The 22,271-nt window shown below is 43.6% G+C and overlaps 1 protein-coding gene across 2 annotated transcripts in view; it reads right to left on the bottom strand.

The window, feature by feature from the left end:
* Nucleotides 1–22,271, bottom strand: part of GUCY1A2 (guanylate cyclase 1 soluble subunit alpha 2) — a 308,917-nt gene that overhangs the window by 268,081 nt on the left and 18,565 nt on the right. For both annotated transcript variants that reach the window (XM_044257727.1, XM_044257728.1), the window contains exon 2: nt 3,163–3,224. In XM_044257727.1, coding sequence (XP_044113662.1) covers nt 3,163–3,224 — 62 coding nt within the window. The remainder of the gene's footprint in view (nt 1–3,162; nt 3,225–22,271) is intronic.

Here is a 22,271-nt window from a genome sequence, read left to right as displayed (position 1 = left end):
CCGAAGACCGAGAAAACGCGGCGGTGGGTGGGGGGCGGGGACAGGTGAAAGGGATGAAGGAGGGCGCGGGGTGGCGCGGAAAGTGCCCAATCGCTGCACCGTACACCTGAAACTGACATTACTCTGCCAACTAGAATCTACACTTCTCCTTTAAAAAATAAAAAATAAAATTTAATTTTTTGAAAGAAATTAAAAAATTAAATTAAATTCAATTTAAAAAGTTAAATAAATATTAAAAAACAAAAACAAAAACAAAAACCAGGAGGGCTAGCTTATACTTGTTACCCAACCTGATTCGTCCTCCCAGCCTAAGGCACCTAAAAGCTGAAGGACTTCAAGACAAACCTTAGGCAAAGCCTTGTTTCACGGGTTTGGAAAGGCACGTGTGTCCCTCCCCCCGCCCCCAGAAGTAGGTAACGAATACTCAGCACTTCTTATCAATTGCCTGAAATCCCTTCAACTGGCAGAAACATGCTCCTCTCTAGTTAGGGATAAAGAGCCCTTAGCTGCGTCTCCCTAAGAGAAACAGAGCACAGGTGCGAACACTTAATTCAAGGGCTCGGACAGGGCCAGGTGGACAGGGAGGCCAGGACTGACGGAAGAGGAAGACACCGTCAGGAAAAACACACGTCACAACGCTGCACACGTCACAACGCTGCACACGTCACAACGCTGCACACGTCACAACGCTGCACACGTCACAACGCTGCACACGTCACAACGCTGCACCCGCGGGTTTTCTCTTCATGCGCACGCGCAGGAGGAAAGGCAGTGCGCACGGCGCTCCGAGTCCTCAGAAGCAGCCCGCCCCCGGGGAACGTCCATTCACAGGTCTCTTTGGAACCGTCCGGACGTCGTGACACCTCTTCACATCCGGGTCGTGTGCACTGTTTTCTCTACACCGCGTCTGCAGGAAGGGGGACTCGAAAAGGCCCTCTGGGGCCATGAACCTCCCCAGGCTCAGTCTACACAGAGCGAATGGGAGACCGGAGGCCGTGGTTTCCATAAAAGAGAACCCCGTCTTGGTGTGGGAAACAAAGGCAGAAGACGAGTTACTAAATGTCCTTGCTATCTGCAGCCCACTGGCAAGTCGCTGAAACAGGCAGAGTGACAGTCCTCTAGGGACCCCGCTGCCTCCGTGTCAAAGCTCTGCTAAAGGCCACAGGCACTCCGAGCTCAACCACCGGGATCCTGGAAGTCTATTTTAACATAAACATCTCTCCCCGCCACGATACTTACTGGCCGTCGTCCCCAAGCACGAGACCCACCGACAGACACCTGAAGGGCCTCGTGACTCGGGTTTTATGAGGGGTGAAGCGCCTCCCTCATCACAGCTAGCCCCAACATCTGAAGCCTTGCTTCCTGACTTCCTTAGAGACAGGTTATCCCTCACCCCCTCCCAACTTAGACGCTCATAAGTAGCCCCCACCTCCTGACCCCGGTTCAGCTCTTTCTGCCCCTGGCGGGGTGGGGGGGCAATATTTTCAGAAAACCACCTTCTTGTACCAAAGACATCTCAAGAATTCTTTCTTGGCCATCAGCTTCAAACCCTAATGTCTTTTCCTACATCACACGTTACTAATGGAAAAAAGAATTTTCTGATTCCGATAATATAGTTTAGTTACCTCTTCTGATCATAGTTCTAAGACTCCCAAATTGCCGTGAAGACATAGCTTAGTTCACAAATGAGATGTGGACCAGTTACGATTCATTTCAAAACAGACAGGACATTCACTATTCCAGGAAACGCCTGCATTAGATTACTGGTAGTGTCTTTAAAATATTAAAAATAATAAACAGAAGAGCAAGCAAATGTAGTGTTCACCATATGCAAGAAACTATTCCAAGTCTACTGACTAATTTAATCCAAACATCACACTGTGGAAGCAGCAGATCCAATGAGAGTGATTAAGTTTTATTTTAGAATATGTGGAGAGAGATTAATTTGACATCATTTACCTCCGTTAGGATAAACCATTTAAAATCACTAATGGCCTCAAACTAAAAGCCATCTCATGAGTTTAAATAATATGCTTTTCCTAGTACTGCGCTTTGGAGAATTGATGTGACAATGTTTCAAAGCAATTCCCTTTGAAATGACAATTAACATAATCACCAAGCACTTATAGTATATGGCATTGTACTAGATACCAAGATTATTTTTCTGCCAATTTTTCTTTTCTTCTGTTTTTTTTCTTTTTAAATCACACTATATCCCAATAACCAAAAATGCATCCTTGATCCCCATGGCATTGATCATTATTCCCAAATGTTAGATGATGTTCGACAGCATTTTAAGAGGTACCAGGGTCTGAATCTTAACCCCCCCCCAAAGTTCTTACACAAATAAATCACGATAGTGCGTACAGAACGTTAACGACGTGAATTAAAAATACGCAATACCTCTCATGTCAATGACTCTGCTGCCTTCATTTCAAGCTAGATTCCAACAGAAAGCAGAATTTAGGCTTCTGTATTTTCAACCGCTTCCTCCCAAGCCAATTGAAAGTATACCTCACTCTTATTTGGAGCTTTCTGTGTACAGAATTCGCTCACTGAGATGACCTCATGCACCCACGGCATCTAATCCTGGATTAGTCGTCACCATTATCATCACCCTTTGCAAAACAGTTAAAGTTACTTTAAAGTTCTATGTGCTGGTGAGGCTGTGAGCTCCCGTTTCTTCACCTTGTCTTCTTAGAATGTCCAGAAAGGGAAGATTAAAGAAAACTAGGTAGCATGAGGACTCTAACTAAAGCAGTGCCCCTCACTGAAACGTTAGGCTTCTGATGACTTTGAAAAGACTTTAACTGAGGATTCTGAAATCCCATATAAAGCCCCTCCGTTGGTGCCATTAAACCTTACCACATTCCCAGGGCAAAATCATCAGATTCAGTGGATGGGAATAAGAGGGTAAGAACACAAGAAGAAAAAACAAAAAGGAAAGGCGATACCAGAAGGGAATTTCATGTAAAAGCATGAAACACAAATAGGCCCAAGGAAAACACTGCAGGGGTCCCACTGAGCCCCCAGCCCACCCTGGGAGCACAGTCAGTGTAAAATAAGACCTGCCTGGGTGGCAGAAAACCACAGCTCAACATCTATGTTTGAGTAATTATCTTTAATTTGCCCCAAATAATGACCAAAATCTGTTTTACTTACCCAATAACTTGGTGCTCGTAATACTGCAGGGTCCTCTTGAGAGTCTGCTGTATCGTTTGAGGCTGGAGAATAATAACAACAACAAAATAGATTATCAGCGATCAGTGCCATTCCCATTCTGAGCATCAGACGCAGATATGCACCTTCTGACTGATCTCGTATGCATTTTTGCTTTACAATATTAACCCATTACACATTCTGCCATGTATTTTCCCCACAGGAACTAATACAAGGCCCCCAGGAATTACCCAGAATTTCTCGGTTTCAAGTAGGATAGCATTTCCTGGCTGTATTTTTTCCAATTCTTCCATACCGGCTCTTAGGTTCAACAAAACATCTGCAGGCGATAAACTAAGGTTTTGGAGGCAGTGGAGGGGAGGTGTACTAAAGGAAATGTGGGCTGTGCCCAGGTCAAACCTGATTTCTTCAAGGACCCAAGAGAATCCAAGCAAGGGCTCCAAACCCTCATGGGCAAGGGAGGGGGTGTGTGGCAAATACCTAAGTCATTCCTGACCAAACAGTAGAATTCTGTCATCTCCATGACAGCTGAAGATGGAGTTTCTTAATTCCAGATCAAGACATTTTTTCTTAGACTAACTTGGGCAACAGAGCCTGAGTTTGGAGTTTCTGACTGAGGGAGATGGAAAGATCCCAGAACATAGATTTAATTAAGAAATTATGGTAAGAACCTAATTTTTCAGGGGCAAGAGTGTGAATTTTTTTAAATATAAAAATGCAGAGTCATTCGGGCACAGAGAATAATCTTCCACAGGCTTATCAAAAGATGGGTTCATTACAGCGACGGATGAATTTTAGAGGAACATAAGGACTTCGACATTCTCTTCTCGAGATGGAAGGCAGCAGGCAGCCGGCAATCTCATGGCTCTGCCCCTGGTTAACCACACAAATCTGGGTGAGGTCGAGAAAGCTCACCGTCTTAAAAACAGGCAATTTTGTTTAAAAAGGCTACAGACAGAGGTGGTCGTCCAGGTTCCCTTGCTCCCCTCCCCTGTTCACCTCTCTTGAAAATGTCCAGAACAGAGGTAGCAGCCTCCTTACCCAAGACTCTTCCAAGTTTCAGCCTCCTTCTTGACAGGAAAGGGTTATTTTATTCGAAAGCAAGAGGAAAGTGAACTTCGATTAAATCAAGGGCATCCCCTGAAATCTGTTCTACGCTACCATTGAGGAAAGCCCTTTCACTGAGCAAATCTAAGGCTTCCCTTAAGCCAAAGCAATCAGAAATTAATTTTAGGAGGAATCAGCCTCCCCGTGTTGAAGGAAATAGGTACAGGGCGAATGCTTTCAACAGCCGGTTTTCATTTGTACTACGTTAAAAAGATGAACAGGAGGCTTCGAACCTGCACAGATATCTCAGAATCAAAGCAGAGTGAATAGAATGTACCTAAGGAAAGGAAAACATCGCGTCTGAGCCAAGAGCAGTGGAGCTGTTGAGAAATCTCGGGGGGACGAAGCAGACACAGCAGTCCTAGTGTGCAGAAAAAGTTGCTTTCAAAACTGGACCCGCGGCCAATGCAAACCAAGTCATTATCAGTCACGGGCTCAGGACCCCTGGGACCGGGGCCCCTTGCACTGGCTTGGCAGTTGGTGAGCTAAGATAACTTTCTCTTTGGCCGCACGCCCTAAAAGCAGTGAATATGCACAGCGGGATTACCTTCCAGTAACATCTGGTCACAACACATGGAACAGAAAGCAGGAACTCGAGTGCACAGGGCCAGCCAGTAAAGACCAGAATGACCTCATTTGTACAAAGGGACATTTTTCCCTGCACCAGGAATTTCCCAGTCATTAAAAAGCACATGTTTGCAAGAGGAGTTGAGCCTTTTAAAGAGCTGGGGTTTTTTTTCTTCTGTAAAGCAATTGCTTTTCTTCCCCAGCGGGAGTTAAATTTATAGTTTCCAAATACATTAAAAAGAAAATGTTCTCTGGCCATAGCTGACCAGACTTCAACTTGGGAAAGCATTTATACACTTCCTGGGGCCTGCCGAAGCCAGTGGGCACATTCTGAGGGTCTAAACGAGGAGTACGGAGGCTGAGGGCAGAGCGTCTCCTCACCAGCCACGGCGGACTTCCCCACACACCTGACTCCCCAGGACATCTCATTGCCATGGACTCAGTGAACCTTCTGCAGAATCTGCCTGATTGCTCAACCAATGGCTCTTATCAGTGAGAGACATCTTCACGAAATCTCTGGGTCTCTCTGCCCTGAATACAACAGCATGAAGACCCACATGGGGGTCACAGCCATCCACAGGGGTGACTTCTGCCTGGAGAGTCGTAGGGTACACTTCTTAGTGTCCACATTACGTCAGTGACACAAGCCAGTGTGTGAGTGGGAAACACGGGGGTTCTGAAGATGGGCAGACCTTCTCTTCTTTAAGAATGCAACTCTAGGGACGCCTGGGTGGCGCAGTTGGTTGGACGACTGCCTTCGGCTCAGGGCGTGATCCTGGAGTCCCGGGATCGAGTCCCACATCAGGCTCCCAGCTCCATGGGGAGTCTGCTTCGCTCTCTGACCTTCTCCTCGCTCATGCTCTCTCTCACACTCTCTCTCTCAAATAAATAAAATCTTTAAAAAAAAAAAAAGAATGCAACTCTAGGGGCGCCTGGGTGGCTCAGTGGATTAAGCCGCTGCCTTCGGCTCAGGTCATGATCCCAGTGTCCTGGGATGGAGCCCTGCATCGGGCTCTCTGCTCAGCAGGGAGCCTGCTTCCCCTTCTATCTCTGCCTGACTCTCTGCCTACTTGTGATCTCTCTCTCTGTCAAATAAATAAATAAAATCTTTAAAAAAAAAAAGAATGCAACTCTACACATGTCCCCCACTCAACAGTTCCACAGGCCAAGATCCCCTTCCTCCTATCTGTGTCTGTCCCCTCCTTTAAGAAGGAGTTTAGAAACATGATTTTAGAAAAGAAGATTTAATATCAAAGTGAGTTCAAAATCCAGCTCTGTGACTCATGAGCTAGAGGAGCCTGGGCAGTTCCCGTGAGCTCTCTGAGATACGGTTCCTTATGCAGACATTACTTTCCATGGAAATTAATTGAAATAAAGCAGTCTCTGGCGCACAGGAGGTACCTAGTAACGGATAGTTATGACCATGCTCAGCTGCAAAACACAGCTTCCACCCCCGAGCATTTCATAGTCCAGTGGAGGACAGGATAGAGCATCCGCCCCTTAAGTCAAAATCACAAAAAATCAACAGAGCTAGCATGACCTCCCCTCGTAAGAGGGTGCCGAATCCAGGAGACAGAAGAAACAATTAAAAAAAAAAATGGCAGCAGAACATATAAATATTTCCAATGAAAACTTCAGATCAGTCCAGAGATGGCGATAAAAGCAGAATTCTGAAAATGAAGATTGGGGACAGATCTAGAAAGCAGGCTTGCATGTGGGAAGGACCCTGAGGCACCACAGTTGAGATCAGGAGCCCAGGCATTAAGCTTTACAAGAAATAAGAAACAAGCCATGAGCCTCCTTCCCAGGACACAAGGAGTGTGCAACCGAAGAACCAGGTGGCCTTGTAAGTTTGTAGCCAGAGGCTGGAGGACCTGAGAGACACAGGTGGGGAAAAAGAAAAAGGCACTCTTCCTTTCACAAAAAGACAGATCTGTGATTCTTCTCAGCTCCCCCCAAACTAAGAGATGGGGTCTCCTACCATCGCTGCTCAACACCAAGGAGCACTGAACAGGGAGACAGCCAGACAGACAAGGCAGCCGTCTGGGTCCCACCATGGATAATATGGGGTTAAACAGAAGGTACTCAGAAGCTGCCATCACGGAGCCACCGTGAACCATCTTCATCTCTGGTCTCAGAATAGCTTCCCCCTGCTTGGCCAGCAGTGCTGACCCCGCAGACTAAATGTGATGCTCACAGAAGGTCATGGGATCCAAACAGCCAGCCATGAAATGGTCCCAGCAGAGCCAGAGAAGTGGTCCCTGAGGAGTGGGAGGAAGCCGTTCCCAGCAGCTGGCCCTGCAGGCTCAGACGGCAAGCGGAGCCCGGGGCACAGTCCCTGCTCTGCAGACCCGCACCAGATGGATCCGGGATCCGGCAGGAGGCGGGGAGCCAGGCCGCCAGTGTGCGCGCCTGTGCGCATGTGCGCACGGAACCCCTGTCCCCAGATAGATGGCACACGTTCACCTCAATTTTAGAGATCAAGAAGCTGAGGCTCAGACTGGTTAAGTAAGTATCCCGGGATCACAAAACCAGTGAGTGAATAAACCACTGCAGGCCAGGACTGGCTTCAAAGTGTACCCTGTTTCTACTAGATGCCTGGAGGGTCCCTCTGACCTTGAACATCCTGGGATTCTACCTTAATACTGACAGCACTTCATCGTGCCAAAAATAGACACAACTTCACAGATAGCTTAAAAACAAACTTCTCATTTCTGCTTTACAGCACAGACCGGTAGGCCACAGAATTAATGGAAACCATACATCCATCCTCCTTTAAACAAATATCTGTAACTAGTCACGTCATTTTATTTACCTAAACATGGGAAAACTAAATATCCCGAAACTAAATAATAGTGATATACATTTAATTACTAATGCTCTAAGCCAGTGGATTTCTATTCTCTCTGCACATTAAAATCACCTTGGGGACCTTCTAGAAAACACCAGTGCCTGAGCTCCACCTCCAAATTTTCCGATTCCACCGGTCTGGGAGACCCGGTTGCTTCCAGTGGGCAGTCAGGGTTGAAAACCTTTCCTTTAAGGTAGAAACATGATAATCAAGACCAGTAATCCTCCAGAAACCTTACTTGAACTGAGTAAGTCAGCATTCATGAGAACAGTTTCTTTATTCAAGCATCAGGAGAAGAAAGCTTCTGGGAGGTGGATGCACCCAACTGTCAGATTCAACAGTTTGTTCCTTAACTGTCACTAATGGCTTATAATCAAGTATGAATTTCTTAGATAAACAAAGAGCTACATGGCTGGAGGCATAAATATAGGGTTTTCTCAATTCCCATGTAATTCACTCCCAGGCGCTTACGTCGGTATTCGATTTAGCGCAGGCTCGCACACACAACATAACGGCTCGTGTGACACTGCCTCCATGTGAGCCTTCACATCTTCATGGGTGTTATTACTGTACAGCTAAGAAAGGCGAGACACACAGCATTTGAGTTGCCCTGCGCCACACAGGTAAAAAGAGACAACACCAGGGTTGAGTCTCAGGTAACCTGCTCCAGAATCCAAGCACATCATCTCCAACCTATACCGTATGTAACGTTTAAAACTGTACTGGGTTGAGCACTTTCCGGTCGGCAGTTTCTAATCCGTGTTATCGCAACTGATCCTTGCATCAGTCTAGTCAAACAGTCAGCCTGGTGCCATGGTCACCATCTGACGGGAAAAGAACCACAGTTAGAGACGTGACAAGTCCTCCCTTGCAAAGAAATCATCTCTTCCCTTCGGAAACTGTCCTCAGATAGCATTTTTTTAATGTCAACATACAATTAAAGAAACACATGGATTCAAATTAGTTGTCTGCTTCTTGAGAACACACGGAACATTCTGTCCACCAAACCTCCACACACAAAGAAAGCTGCAGGCAAAATCGCCAAGTCTAACGCGTGCTCGCCCTTCCCCTCCCTCAGCTTCTCCTCCTCTGGCTCACCCCTTCCCTTTCCAAGCAGCCGGGCATCTACTACACGGATGCCGCGTTCTGATGGGCCGAGCCCCACACCACCATCACCTACACTCCCAAAACAGATGTCCAGAAATCACCATTGCATATTTCCCTTCCTCTTCTCATCAAAATTCTCAATCCCTTTAGTATCCTGATCTCAAAGGTGCTCAGAAGGAGTCATGCCTCCATTTCCTCAAAAATGCAATCTCCAGTCCTAAGGTAAATGATGGTAAAAAATGAACATCCCTCCATGATAAAACATGGTCTGAACCACTAACAGCGGCACTGCGGTAAACAGGCTTCTCAGTGAGAGTTAAGGCGTTGGGGGGGATGATGGGGAGATGCACTTCTCATCCTCTAGGTCACACTACCAGAACGACCACATTCTCCAGGACGTGAGAGCATTTCTCATATTAGGACATGATATGCCAAATTCCGTCACTGAATGTGACCAAAATTGTAATTAGCTACCCTGTCTTTATGGCTAAGCCTGTAGACACCAATGAATCAAATGATATGATTGGTGTTCCTTAATACAATTAGTCCAACAACAATAAGTCACTTCCGGCAAGTGGTTTAACTACTTCTGAAAGAGATGCCATTGCAGTAACCATCCATCTTGCTAAATATGCAGACAAAATACTCACTTTCCCAGCCTCTGACTAAACTTACTACATATAAACCCGAAAAAAAAAAAATAGATGGCAAATTAAATATAGAACTTTGAGTCAGGACCTCTGTATTTCAAGCCCAGCTGTGCTACTGACCTTTTTATAAAATTAGCCAACATCTCTTCACCTGGGAGTAGGAAACCTTGGGGGGAAAAAATGCCTCTATTTTCCCATCTGAAAAATGCTAGTAAGAAGTTCGTAGTTCTCAGGGTCATTTTGAAGAAAACCACTGCAAAGTTAAGCACTTGAAAACAGAGGGTCAAATCATACTGGAGAGTACGCCATCTCTCAGGAAGCTGGGCAGTACCATTTCAAGTGAATGATGCTAGTAATTTGCTAAACAAAACCGGTTGTCCAGATAATTAATCACAAAAAGCAAAAGTAGTGAGTGTGCTAAAAGAAAAAAAAAAAAATGAAAGCTAGAGACACACAATAACGTAGAGTTCTTCCTACCCACACGGGTTGAAAATCTGCATGATTTCCTTCAATCTCCACTTTATTCTCCTTATGAACACAATATACAATTGAGTGACCCCATGAGAACTTAGGGTAAAGGTTGACATTATGCTAATTGATCCATACAAGGATTCAAACTGATGACCTTGGCCTTATTAGAAGCATGTTCTAATTAGCAAAGTGCAATGGTTATCATCATTGTAATTACGGATTATAGCTGAATATACTTACCATATAATGGATGGTATAGTTAAGTCTTCCTATATAAAGTAGGTTTGCTTTCCAAGTACTTCCCCCTTTGTTATTTTAACCCCATTCCAAAAATAGCCACTGAATTTCAATTTGATATACAAGACCTAATACCCATTAAGCTGAATACCCATTTAAGCTGAAAAAGCACATTCCTCAAACCGAAAGAGCGCTGAAGGGTGATGTATTCGGTGTGTCCCCTACCTTCCAGCGAGAGCACATTTAAGTTATCCAGGAATCTGGGGTGTTTTCAACAAATAACACCACCACCTTCAGTATGGAGAACACTTCACAGTTTACCAATCACTTTCTTTCCTTTCTGCTCATTAGAAGTTCACAACCACCTTGTGAGTCTCAGATAGAATTATCCACACTCTACAGATGAAAACAGGGAGGTCCAGGGAGGTGCAAGTGTGTTTTGCCTCGGGACAGGGCTGGAAAGAGCCACCAACAAGGCAAAGGGTTAGGTCTCCCGTGATTTTCCTCTGCATCTTCCCCCATGAGTAACCTACTGTGTTCTGCTGACTACTAAAATGGCCTTCCATGCATCTTTCCAAAGTCCCTTATTTCCTTTTATTTGTTTTCAATGGATCTGAAAACAATGTATGGTTTTCTCAAATTCACAAAAGTTACTGTTATTTAAATAGTTCTTGTATGATCGTTAACTTCTTGATCAGGTAACTTCGGGAGAAACATGCTTTCCAGGTCACATCTTGGTCCCCTTGGCCGTCTGAATAAAAACAATGGCCAAACAAATAATCCTGAGACAAGAGGGTCCTGGTTCTAGACACCTTCTCAGGGCAGCGGGTGGTGCTGTCCTCCAAATGCTAGGCTTTCTGGATTAAACACGTTGTTGACTGCTGTGAAACACTAAGAGAGCATGTTCCATGTAATACTGAAAGATCCCCCCGGGGCTCCAAGCACCCCGGAATGGACCCCTTCTCAGGAGGAGACCCCCGGGCCCAAAAACCAAGCCGAGTCCACTGATCAGATGCAAACAGCACGAGGTTTATTGAGTTGACACAGGTACCTGCGGGCGATCAAGTCTTAGGAAGACTCGCGCGCCAGCCCTTTGTTCAGGGCCTTTTTATGGGGTTTGGGGAAGCGAAAGCATACGTACAGAAGCAGAAGCATGGTTACAAAGTTTTCATTGGCTGGTTTGAATGTAAAGGCAAACTTGGCGCGCGGGAATACCCCTGATTGGTTCGCTCAGCATCCTTCATTTACATAGTGGGAAGTTACTTTCATTGGTCGTTAACAAAAGGGAAACAGACAGTATTGGCTAGATTTCAATCCTTCATTAGCATGTAGACTGACCATCGGCATTGGCCAGACTACAATCCCTTATTAGCATGTAGACTGACCATCGGCATTGGTCAGACTACAATCCCTTATTAGCATGTAGACTGACCTTTCAACATTCCTTGTAGTATCTTATCACTTTTTACAACATGGGAGGAATGTTTAAGGGAGTGGGAGAAGGGGGTGTTGGCTAAGCAAAGAGAAGGGGGAAGGAGGGGGAAAGGGAGGGAGAAAACCCTTTTCATTACCTCATTCAGTCCCCACAAAAATCCTGTAAGAGAGGAAGAAGTATTACCCTAATGCTATAAATGTGAAAGAAACTCATCCCAGACAAGTTAAAAAACGTGCCCAAAGTCCCGCAGGTAGTGTCTAAGTCTACACATGTGTCTCATCTCTCTATGCCTGCCTACAAAAAGCCAAGCTTTAAATCTGATTTTCTGAACTAAAATACCGTCTTCTGTCTTCAAGGCAGAAAAGGTTACGGTTGAAAGGGATTAACTATTCACTAGATGGTGTGATTTTGGACACAGCCTTTTTTTTTTTTTTTCCCTAAACCTCAGTTTCCTTTCTGATAAAATAGAGAAGCTTCTAGCATAACTATTGCACAGGGTTGTTTAAAGTCAAAATGAGATAGTACAAAGTATGATATGTATATGGGCTATATGATGATTCTATTTTAAAAAAATCTCTTGATGAGCAAGTAGTCAAAAAATTGCTAAATTGAACTAAACTGCCTGTGTCTAACATCTAGGACAGTTGCCAGGCATGCCTCACGGCCCAGAGATGCCAATTAGATGCTGCAAAGCTAATTAGTGCCATTTCGGCTCCTGAACACCCTACCGGACAGCAATGGTCCTCCCGTCAGGAAATCATTTCCAGCCCTTTACAGGCTCTTTGCAAGATCCCCTTGTGTATTTCCAAAGAATTCCCTATTGTTTCCAGTGCTGGGAGCCACAGTATGGTATTTTCCCAACAAGAGCCTGGAAAATAAGAGAAGGAATATTTCCTGCCTGACAGTTAAATCACAAAATTTACACACAAAACGAGGAACTGTTTTGTCAACCTTAAATGCACCAGCTTCAACAATAATTCCTTAAGGAGTAACAGAGAGTTCTCTCCAATCATCCAGCCCAAGGTGCAGCCCCAGGGAAAGTGGGCCACCCAGCCTCCAAAGCAACATTTGTAAAGGGGCCAAAAACAGGGCATGGGGGAAGAAGGCAAAGTCAGACAGGGCCCCAGAGGAAAGAGAAAGGAGGGGAATCGTTTATGAAACATTATACTCTGTCATTACACATTATACACTGTCCAGGGGTATACTGGCCCTCTGTCACACTGAGGAAGATCATTCCCAAACTAAAGAAATTCTCCAACGATCTTAACTAAAAGGGACTCTTAAAAAGGGCAGTGGAGTATCAGGTCTCTCTAGCAAGGCTGAATCCTACAACCTGAGAGCTAGCTCCTTTTACACCCGACGGAAGGATTCGGCATGAAACTCGTTTTGCTTGGACTCCAAGTGCATTAAAGCAAACTCTTAATGATGACTTGGCTTGTCACGGAGCCTGAACAGGTAAGAAACGTGCTGATCATACAGACTTAGTAATCAGCCTCATCTCCCAGTTCCTGGCTCACTGTAAATAAGTGAGCTGTCGTGCAAATGCCAACCCAAGTGACATGGGGCACTTTTGTTTACCCAGTCAGAGGCTGTGAGTCTGATGATTTCAGGACACTGACAAGAACAGGTCCTTGGAGTTTGAAAATCTCAGATGCCAAACCAAGCAGAACCATCCAAATACCACCCCGTGGGGGTCCCGCCCAGCACTGCTGCCTCAACCTCTCGGGAAGATAAAACTCAGGAAGATCATCAGATCCGGTGTTAACTACAACCCAATGATCCAAACGGATATGAAACGTGCTGACTCTGCGGATAATGAGGGTGACGTCATCAGTGTTTATGATGCACTAGATTTCCGAGCAGAGGACAAAATCATCACATGTCACTGTGGAAAAAACAGGAAGGCAGGAGAACGCTAATACTGCATGACGTGCAAAGCCTGACCTTTTTTCATTAAACTCTACATGAGCACATTTTTTTAATCTAGGGATCACCCCATTATATAATAACTATTACACGGCTTCCCCATGCCTTCTAGCAAGTACTCAGTGACACCAGGACATGTGTGTGCGGGGTTACGCACAACAGTATGCAATCTGTGAAGGGCATACATTCCCTCACTAGGGTAACGATTTCTAGGGTACTCACGCCTCCCTTCACATCCCGGAAACCAAACTAAAGTGACACCATCGCTCTTGGCAGACTCTGGGGCACAGGCGGAGCTGTGACGGTAGATTCCGTCACTGAGTTCACAGCTGCCTCACCCGGGAGCCTGGAGCGCACCTGCACAGGCAGACAGGTCAGCCTGGGTGCAAAGCGCTGAACTAGAAAGAGCCCCCGGCGTCTCTAACACAGGTCTCCGCAGGACTCCGCGAGCTCGGGAACTCCACAAGCTGCGAGGCGAGTTCAGGTTCAGGAAGACCAACAGGAAGTCCCTACCAGCCATCCCTTCGCGAGTCACAAGTAGGAGCACAGGAGGCGCGAAACAGGGAGTCTCTGCTGCACAGCGCGCACGTGGTGTGTTGAGGACCGGACAACGCGGGGGCACGTGGGCAGACACATCATGGTGGAAGGAACTAGACACAAGAGAACTGGACCCTAAAATGCACGCGGTCGCCGGCTTCTGCACTTCGGGCAAGTCGCTGCTCCTCTCTGAACTTCTGTTTCCTAGTCCTTAAATCGGAGTTAATAATAATCTCTCTCATTCACTCCCTGCATGAACCCGGGGGATAATGTGCGTTAAAAACATGCTCTGTGATGGGGCACCTGGCTGGCCCAGTCATTGGGCATCTGCCTTCAGCTCAGGTCATGATTCCAGGGTCCTGGGTTTGAGCCCCGCATCCAGCTCCCTGCTCGGGGGGGAGCCTGCTTCTCCCTCTCCCACTCCCCCTGCTTGTGTTCCCTCGGTCTCTGTCAAATAAATAAATAAAATCTTTAAAAACAAAACAAAACCTACTCGGTGAACTCTGAACAGATGCACTCTTTGCTAGTGGCTTTTTGGCATGGAAAGTGTCGTTCGGCCCATCATTCCCTCATGGTCCTGAAGTGCGGAAAATTAAGAAGGGAAAAAAATGTCACTAACGCTTGTATTCTTGGGCATTAAAAAAAAAATTACAGTCGGTGAGAGCCCCTGGTTTTTCAAAACTCTCCTCAAGTCGGCTTACCCTAAAAACTAATAAAATAAGCCATTTATCACAAAAACAGGCACCATAATAAGAATTGTTGTGGCCATTTTAGAAGAACATCAACAAAAGCCATCAAAACTTGCTCACATGAGAACCAAACTTTTAGCTATGTGGTCGTTCTTGGCCATTTGTTTGCCTCGTTACCTAACAATAAATTGGTAACTGGGAAAAGGGAGGAGGGTGGCAAAAGGATGTAAGAAAGGGATATTGGGAACAGCTGCCTAGAGAAGACGAGAAATGTTTCTGGCAGAGTATTATTTCTTCAATTTCTTCCTAGAATACTATGCGAGGTTTAAATGTCTTCCTCTGCCATTCAGCTTTACAAACATCATTCAGATGTTGACCCGTGCAAGTCATGTCTACACATTCACCCCAAACAACAGAGAATTTTATGGATACGATGCTTAGGAGCAAGGTGCGACGGGAGAGCGAGCAGTACTTTCCACCTTCAAAAACCCTTTAATTTCCTCGTGTGAATAAGGGCTCTTCACGGCAGTTTCCAAGGCCAACCCAGTGCAGTGGCATCCGTAACGGACATGACAGTCCATAATTTACTTGTTTAAGGTACAAAGTCTCCAGAATCTCTAAGCATTATAAAACCTAAGGATACCATCTGCCTCATTTGGCTGTTATGAGCTTTATTCCAAACAAACCCTGACGTAGCAGCAATACCTCTGTAAAATACACACAAGAGTGTATGATACCAAATTAATAAGTATAGTACCATGTAATCAAAAATTGTATACATGTGTGTGTCTGTATGTATATCTCCCAGTATCCTACTTGACTTCTACAGACCAAGAATATCTGATAATTTACTGTAGCTTTAGGAGGTCTCTGGATGGCTGCCCGAGAAGCAGGCAGGCCTCACTCCCACAGCCAACAATACATACTGGAGCGTGGTGGGACCAGACAGCCCGGTCTGATCTGAGGATTAGGCGGGGGGTGGGGGGCACCAAGAGCGCGATCTCCAGCACATCCATTCCCAGCCCTCTCTACCCCAAACTTAGTTTTCACTCCTTTAAGGTGCTTAAAATCAAGGGAGGTATTTTTCAACTAATAATTTGATGTAAGATACCTAAAATACACATGGCCTAAGATGTCTGCTGGGAGATACTCATGGCAGATTTTTATGGAGTGAGGTTTTGATAAGAAAGAGAGAGGTTAAGAATAGGGACAACCAGAAATAAATGTCCCTACTTTACAATTTTTCTCAACCTTAACTCCTAACATATCAGGTTTAAACTACTACAAAACACCAAGGCAGAAACATTGATACGCTTTACTTTGATATGCCCTCGCTTTTATTTCTGTTGGGTACTCCGGAAGAACAAAACAATGAACTTTATTATCTTGGGTTTTCAAGATGTTTCCAGGCAGGCATATCTTGATTTGATATATAAATCACAGAAAGTAGCTGAATACTTTATTTAATGGCCAAGAACTGTCAGTCTGATCTTATTTTTAGATTCACATCTTTAGCCTCCTATTTTATAGTTTTACCATAAAAACAGTTAATGTTTTTATTGACCCATACTTGAAAGTGACTTACTAATATGTTTTTGAAAAATTATTATGTCTCTTGAGGTGACTTGTAGTAAAATGCCTTTTCCAATTATATATCTAAGGGAATTGGTAATTTCTTTCATTACTGTCATCATTAATACCATTGATTAAGATGATATATCCCAATGCTATAATCAGAATAATTGGATATTTGTGTTAACTAGATACCTAAGACCTAGATTTTTCTCAACAGTCAAGAATGCAAGACTAACAATGGAAAATCAAACTTAGGACTTAACTCAGTATTTGATTTCCTCTATCTTCCCCGGACTCCCATCCCTAGAACACAGCTGAGTAAGGACTGAAGTGCCCAAGTGCTTAAAATAACAGCAGGCAGCAGCCTCATACATCAGACTTTGCACAGTTGGCTCCTCGGAAGCTGTGGCCAAATCCCATCCATTCTTCTTCAGCACCCAAGTTAGGTTCCTGCTTTGCAAGCACACTTTTAGAGAGAGGATTTAATTCAGAACAAAAGGAAAGACTGGTTTTCTTTGAAATGTGTTTAGAATGGAGGTAAGTTTACACAAGAGAGAGGGGGAAGAAAGGAGGCTTCATAGCTTGCAAACACTGTCAGGTCCAAGAGTGTTTATTGATCGTTGTCTCAGGAGGGAACAATAAACCTCTGTCTCCAGCATCCCTGCCAGAAACTCCCTCCCTCGTATGTGTCTGAAGCTTCAGATGGGATTACAACAGTCAGTCGCTAAAATTTACTCTTTCCCTCAGGCTGTGTTCCATTACAACACAATTATCTCATCATCATCACTCCTTACAATAAATGCCTTTAGAGGCAGATTCTTTTGTTAAGGAGGTAAAAGACATTTTCACTATTCCTGGCAAATTTTTAAAAGATACAATGATGGTATTTATAGCTACTCCGGATTCCTACTGAATGGCATTTTTAAATTCAGAATCCAAAGACAGAGCTATCTCTCCTCTGCCCTACATAATCAATAGGAGATACACAGCTGTGAACTCACATACATACACACCTTTGTAACGGAGATACGTAGAGATAAATAAGTAAACATCGAAAGTGCCCTTCAAATAAATTTAAGTTCCTATCTGTAAATACCATAATGAACATAAAATCTGAAACAATCCCTGCATCTTCTCCTTCGTGGAAAGCAAATAAATAAATTCCTTAAATTAAAAAACAAATATTTCATAAGCCAACGTTCAAAAATCAAGACACCTCTCACATACACAAATTAAAACGATCACACAAGGAAAACGTGCATTTGGAAGACAGGGTAACCCTGTCCTGGGAGAATTCGGTCCACAGGCGTCTAAACAAGATACTTTCTTCGTTCGTTGTGGTCTCCAGGAATGACAGGCTTCTCGCTAGCACAACAGCAGGTTCTCCTTAAATTTGCTATTGGGGTAATGTGAATTTTTCTTCCAAAAGTTCTTGCTTTCCCTTGGGAAGACTTTACTCAAGAAATTGGTTGGAAGAAAGATAAAATCTTTCTGAAGCTTCAATCCTGAAATGTTTGCAACAGAATCACAAGAAAAATGGGGCGGGGGGGATTACAAGCGCTCTTCCCATGGAACTAAGACATCTCCGGTTTCTGGCACAGAAAGAGCCAACAACAAATACCTATTTAATGAAGTAGTGTTGAATTCTTTTTTTCTTTGAAGACGGTTTGATGGTGTAGAAAAAACTTATTCATTCCTCAGGCCTCCGTGTAAGCAGACTTAGGAAAACCCAACACTATGTGGTTTTGAACTCTGAAGATCACTAGCAACACTTTCTCCTCCATAGATCTTCTATTTTGGCTCATGACTCGACAAAGTCGAGCATGGACAGTGCACAAATAGTAAACGCGGGGTGAAGGAATAAAAATGATAGGACATAATAATTACATCTGTACAATCTGCCTTATTTTGTTTTTGTTTTTTACGGCTCCTGGTTTTAATCCTGAAGTGCACTACTTATCCACGCATTTATTTCTCACAACATTTGTACGGTACAGTGAGAATAAATATTCTCACATTCACTCTAAATGTATTCATGTAACAAATATTTATTGACCAGCTACGATGTGCCAGGTGCTGGCAAACTGCGGATCTGGCCATATATAAAATAGACAAAAATCCTTGTTTGATGAAATTGAGCAAAATTCATCCAGAAGAGGAAAAGGAGAGAGCCAATAAGCTACATCTGATCGTGTGTGTGCCCTGGCTGGCCTTATTTTACCTTCCACGCGGCCTCTCAACTGTGTGAAAATCATTTGATAAAACAACAAAGCAAAGTCCTATTCACTTGCCTCCTAATCCCCGGAGAGTTCCTTCCATTAGTGACCTTTCTATCAAGGTCAAGAAGAGCTCTAACACTAAACAAAGTCATATCAGACATGGCGAGGCTAAGAATAGAGACTATATATATATACACATATATATATATATCTCAAATTACCTTTAAAACTGAAAGAGAACACACTAATACAAGCACAGATGAAAAAACAGTTCCTGCCACAAGCTATTTGACTTACAAAATCTGATCCCTAAATGTATTAAGAGAAGCCAGACGTTTTCAGATTGATGAAACAACCCAAAAGTTATATGCAGTAGAATACACAAATGAAAAAAAGGTACTTTATGGTCTGAGTACAAAATTTCTGAGGGGTGAACACGTGGCATTTCTGGCCTCATGTGACGCCCCAGCATCAGGGCAGTCCCCACAGTTAAGATAAACCTGGAGAACTGCAAATAGTATGACAATTTATTTTTTTTTATTTTTTTTTTATGACTGATTTTTTTTTCCAATTTATTTATTTTCAGAAAAACAGTATTCATTATTTTTTCACCACACCCAGTGCTCCATGCAAGCTGTGCCCTCTATAATACCCACCACCTGGTACCCCAACCTCCCACCCCCCCGCCACTTCAAACCCCTCAGATTGTTTTTCAGAGTCCATAGTCTCTCATGGTTCATCTCCCCTTCCAATTTACCCAAAATCACATACCCTCCCCAATGTCCATAACCCTACCCCCCTTCTCCCAACCCCCCTCCCCCCAGCAACCCACAGTTTGTTTCGTGAGATTAAGAGTCACTTATGGTTTCTCTCCCTCCCTATCCCATCTTGTTTCATGGATTCTTCCCCTACCCACTTAAGCCCCCATGTTGTATCACCACTCCCTCATATCAGGGAGATCATATGATAGTTGTCTTTCTCCGCTTGACTTATTTCGCTAAGCATGATACGCTCTAGTTCCATCCATGTTGTCGCAAATGGCAAGATTTTGTTTCTTTTGATGGCTGCATAGTATTCCATTGTGTATATATACCACATCTTCTTGATCCATTCATCTGTTGATGGACATCTAGGTTCTTTCCATAGTTTGGCTATTGTGGACATTGCTGCTATAAACATTCGGGTGCACGTGCCCCTTTGGATCACTACGTTTGTATCTTTAGGGTAAATTCCCAGTAGTGCAATTGCTGGGTCATAGGGCAGTTCTATTTTCAACATTTTGAGGAACCTCCATGCTGTTTTCCAGAGTGGTTGCACCAGCTTGCATTCCCACCAACAGTGTAGGAGGGTTCCCCTTTCTCCGCATCCTCGCCAGCATCTGTCATTTCCTGACTTGTTGATTTTAGCCATTCTGACTGGTGTGAGGTGATATCTCATTGTGGTTTTGATTTGTATTTCCCTGATGCCGAGTGATATGGAGCACTTTTTCATGTGTCTGTTGGCCATCTGGATGTCTTCTTTGCAGAAACGTCTGTTCATGTCCTCTGCCCATTTCTTGATTGGATTATTTGTTCTTTGGGTGTTGAGTTTGTTAAGTTCTTTATAGATTTTGGACACTAGTCCTTTATCTGATATGTCGTTTGCAAATATCTTCTCCCATTCTGTCAGTTGTCTTTTGGTTTTGTTAACTGTTTCCTTTGCTGTGCAAAAGCTTTTGATTTTGATGAAATCCCAAAAGTTCATTTTTGCCCTTGCTTCCCTTGCCTTTGGCGATGTTCCTAGGAAGATGTTGCTGCGGCTGAGGTCGAAGAGGTTGCTGCCTGTGTTCTCCTCAAGGATTTTGATGGATTCCTTTCTCACATTGAGGTCCTTAATCCATTTTGAATCTATTTTTGTGTGTGGTGTAAGGAAATGGTCCAATTTCATTTTTCTGCACGTGGCTGTCCAATTTTCCCAACACCATTTATTGAAGAGGCTGTCTTTTTTCCATTGGACATTCTTTCCTGCTTTGTCGAAGATTAGTTGACCATAGAGTTGAGGGTCTATTTCTGGGCTCTCTATTCTGTTCCATTGGTCTATGTGTCTGTTTTTGTGCCAGTACCATGCTGTCTTGATGATGACAGCTTTGTAATAGAGCTTGAAGTCCGGAATTGTGATGCCACCAACTTTGGCTTTGTTTTTCAATATCCCTTTGGCTATTCGAGGTCTTTTCTGGTTCCATATAAATTTTAAAATTATTTGTTCCATTTCTTTGAAGAAGATGGATGGTACTTTGATAGGAATTGCATTAAATGTGTAGATTGCTCTAGGTAACATAGACATTTTCACAATATTTATTCTTCCAATCCAGGAGCATGGAACATTTTTCCATTTCTTTGTGTCTTCCTCAATTTCTTTCATGAGTACTTTATAGTTTTCTGAGTATAGATTCTTAGCCTCTTTGGTTAGGTTTATTCCTAGGTATCTTATGGTTTGGGGTGCAATTGTAAATGGGATTGACTCCTTAATTTCTCTTTCTTCTGTCTTGTTGTTGGTGTAGAGAAATGCAACTGATTTCTGTGCATTGATCTTATATCCTGACACTTTACTGAATTCCTGTATAAGTTCTAGCAGTTTTGGAGTGGAGTCTTTTGGGTTTTCCACATAGAGTATCATATCATCCGCGAAGAGTGATAATTTGACTTCTTCTTTGCCGATTTGGATGCCTTTAATTTCCTTTTGTTGTCTGATTGCTGAGGCTAGGACTTCTAGTACTATGTTGAATAGCAGTGGTGATAATGGACATCCCTGCCGTGTTCCTGACCTTAGTGGAAAAGCTTTCAGTTTTTCTCCATTGAGAATGATATTTGCAGTGGGTTTTTCATAGATGGCTTTGATGATATTGAGGTATGTGCCCTCTATCCCTACACTTTGAAGGGTTTTGATCAGGAAGGGATGCTGTACTTTGTCAAATGCTTTTTCAGCATCTATTGAGAGTATCATATGGTTCTTGTTCTTTCTTTTATTGATGTGTTGTATCACATTGACTGATTTGCGGATGTTGAACCAACCTTGCAGCCCTGGGATAAATCCCACTTGGTCGTGGTGAATAATCCTTTTAATGTACTGTTGAATCCTATTGGCTAGTATTTTGGTGAGAATTTTCGCATCTGTGTTCATCAAGGATATTGGTCTATAGCTCTCTTTTTTGATGGGATCCTTGTCTGGTTTGGGGATCAAGGTGATGCTGGCCTCATAAAATGAGTTTGGGAGTTTTCCTTCCTTTTCTATTTTTTGGAACAGTTTCAGGAGAATAGGAATTAGTTCTTCTTTAAATGTTTGGTAGAATTCCCCCGGGAAGCCATCTGGCCCTGGGCTTTTGTTTGTTTGGAGATTTTTAATGACTGTTTCAATCTCCTTACTGGTTATGGGTCTGTTCAGGCTTTCTATTTCTTCCTGGTTCAATTTTGGTAGTTTATATGTTTCTAGGAATGCATCCATTTCTTCCAGATTGTCAAATTTGTTGGCGTAGAGTTGCTCATAGTATGTTCTTATAATAGTTTGTATTTCTTTGGTGTTAGTTGTGATCTCTCCTCTTTCATTCATGATTTTATTTATTTGGGTCCTTTCTCTTTTCTTTTTGATAAGTCTGGCCAAGGGTTTATCAATTTTATTAATTCTTTCAAAGAACCAGCTCCTAGTTTGGTTGATTTGTTCTATTGTTTTTTTGGTTTCTATTTC

Source organism: Neovison vison, chromosome 7 (genome assembly GCF_020171115.1).
Source record: "Neovison vison isolate M4711 chromosome 7, ASM_NN_V1, whole genome shotgun sequence".
In the NCBI taxonomy this organism is placed as follows: domain Eukaryota; kingdom Metazoa; phylum Chordata; class Mammalia; order Carnivora; family Mustelidae; genus Neogale; species Neogale vison.
This window is presented reverse-complemented; position numbering and strand designations above follow the sequence as displayed.